General features: G+C 35.7%; 1 protein-coding gene and 1 long non-coding RNA gene across 2 annotated transcripts; one reads left to right on the forward strand and one right to left on the reverse strand.

Annotated features, from left to right (window-relative positions):
- Window positions 1-1,775, reverse strand: LOC137744463 (putative glucose-6-phosphate 1-epimerase). The gene is made up of 4 exons (XM_068484269.1): window positions 1,202-1,775; window positions 981-1,055; window positions 352-408; window positions 1-258 (listed from the first exon to the last, which is right to left on the reverse strand). The coding sequence occupies exons 1-4, from the start codon at window positions 1,310-1,312 to the stop codon at window positions 1-3; spliced, it is 501 nt and encodes a 166-aa protein (XP_068340370.1). The 5' UTR covers window positions 1,313-1,775.
- Window positions 1,776-1,791: 16 nt separating this feature from the next.
- On the forward strand, window positions 1,792-2,474 carry LOC137744188 (uncharacterized). Its single transcript, XR_011069601.1, has 4 exons — window positions 1,792-1,839; window positions 1,977-2,040; window positions 2,225-2,310; window positions 2,391-2,474. It is a non-coding gene; the product is annotated as an uncharacterized lncRNA (long non-coding RNA).

Raw genomic sequence — 2,474 nt, forward strand, 5'->3', positions numbered from 1 at the left:
TCATCCAAGATATTTTACAAAATGCCAGTTAACTATAGTATAGCATTCCAAAGTAGATCTCCATACTTTACAAAATCCTAGTAGATCTCCATACCTATGGGGCCAACACTTCAGGTCATTTTCAGATGGTTTAAGCAGTAGATCAATGAAGGATTTTCCATTGGAATCGTTTGGTTGATGCATTTCAGGATTATCATCAATTGCCCACACCTTGTTCCTCGCAAAACCATGTTGTTCTAGCAATCCACAGTTCCCAAACTTCAAAAAAGGATTAAGTAATAGCATTAGTTGGAGTTTTCAGTTTTTATATCATTTTAAAAGGATTGTTTATACAGGAATAATTGATAATACCTGTGGGAAACAAATGACAATTCCTCCTCGCATCGCTTTTGGGGGCTTGGAGATTGTCTATGATTGATGGAACGCATGTTAAAAAGAATCTATTATCCATATCTCAAGTAGGTAAGATCTGTATTAAACTACTCGTGTAATGGTGACTGCATTATGCCAAATATCGGCAGCAAAGTCTCCTGTGTTATGTATGAGGACATAACATTGCATAAAACATAAAATGCAGTCGAAGTTCTGATCCAACCGGAAATCTGATTCAAACTCGTTATAAACTATGAACTAGCACAAATTAGACTATCCTAAAGCAGAGTACTCAGTCAACCCAGTTTTACTTCTACGTCCAGTATCCATTATACGGAGAATATTAGTTCTTCACCATTCAACCAAGTCATATGAATTGAAAACTTCAGTTTGACCTGGAAAATGATATAACCCTTGAAAGCTGGTTCCACACATATCTTGTGATTACTTGTCTGAATAATTAGACAAACAACGTTTATAAAACATAGAATAACATCCATGCCACGATAAAAGACGAAATCAAATGCTCTCAACTATAACAGCCACAAAATTGTAGAAAATAAACAAATGGATGGAAAATATATACAATAGGAAGTGGAAAGTTATACCTTGCTACTAGTGAACAGGAGTTCTTCGCCGTGCTTATTCCTCCACGAAGTGACATGTCCTCCATGTAAGCTAACCTATATTATCAGAAGAGAAATCATTAAGAACCCTACTAATACAGAAATCAACATGGTATATGAACTAACAATTTGAGGACAAACTCTAAATTCATAGCCTTCGGAAACTTAATCAATGGTGAAAAGAAGAGATTCTCGAATCTCACCCGTGCTGAAGCCCCTTGTTGGTTCTGAAGCACCACCTGTTCTACCCCATTCCTATCTTTTGTAATCTCAATGGCTGCCCTATGTTCCCATTCTGCTGCTGAATGCCCCATTTTGTAAAAAACAAGCAGAATTCTACATCTCCCAACTCAACAAGTCCCAGTGACACAATCAAAGATCTAAACTTAACCAAACACCTAAACTTGTGAAAAAGCAGTAATCTTTTACATTAAAAGAGAAACGCAACTACCATTACTCCTCAGATCTACAAAATCTCAACTTTTACAACCCCAAGATGCTAATGCCTCTTAAAGTGTCATTAAAGCACCAAAACCCCAAATCCAGAAAACCCAAGAAGAGAAACTTGGCAGCTGCACAGAAAACCTCCAACACCCACCTAAAATTCATACAATCAATTGAATGTAAAAGAAAAGGGCTAAAAAATCCAAATTTGTGCAGCCTCACTTCTGTGCGACTTTGAATTAAACACTCATAAAAAAAGAATAAAACCAAATTCTCAACTGTAACATGCCTTTTTCGAAAAACCCATCAAAGGAAAATTGAAAACAAAAAAGAATTCAGTCCTTAATCCTGTCAGACAAAATGATGTTGGTTTGGAAAGACCTGCTGGCGTAGAAGGGTAATTAACTTATTCTTAAATAGAGCTTAAGGTTTTTATTATTGTTATTGTTTTATATATTTATTATTTCAGACATTTCTTGTTGAATAGATATTTATGTATCTCATGAGTTGTGTATGCATCTGTTTAATCTGCAGGGTCATGATTGGTATAGGAGAGCAGGTGTATTCAGTACTTCTTTTGACCTGTTTCTTCCTAGAGGTATAAATATCTTTTATTCTTTATTTATTTGGGTGTATGGATTCATAAAGGGAGGAACAAGATTTAGTTTTCATACTTATTAGACTTAGAGAACGATAGAGAGAGAGGAGTTTATATTCAAATTGCAATATGCTCCATGGCTTATGTGCCACTTTTTGGATGACAGAATCGATGGCTTCTGCAGGTATATGTGACTGGATATATACCATATGTGGGGAAGGCAGTAAATTTTCTGCTTCTGTCCTGGATGTATGCCTATTACTGTTTCGAGTACGTGGTGCATATACCTTTTTGGCTTAATCTAATTTCCTAGATAAGTGTGTGCTAATGCTCCTTTTGAACTCTTTTAGGTACAAATGGAATTTTTCTGAAGTTCGTCTTGAAAAAAGGCTGGATTTCTTTGAATCTAATTGGGCATTTTTTGCTGGTTTTGG

This window comes from Pyrus communis, chromosome 9 (assembly GCF_963583255.1).
Source record: "Pyrus communis chromosome 9, drPyrComm1.1, whole genome shotgun sequence".
NCBI classification, from domain to species: domain Eukaryota; kingdom Viridiplantae; phylum Streptophyta; class Magnoliopsida; order Rosales; family Rosaceae; genus Pyrus; species Pyrus communis.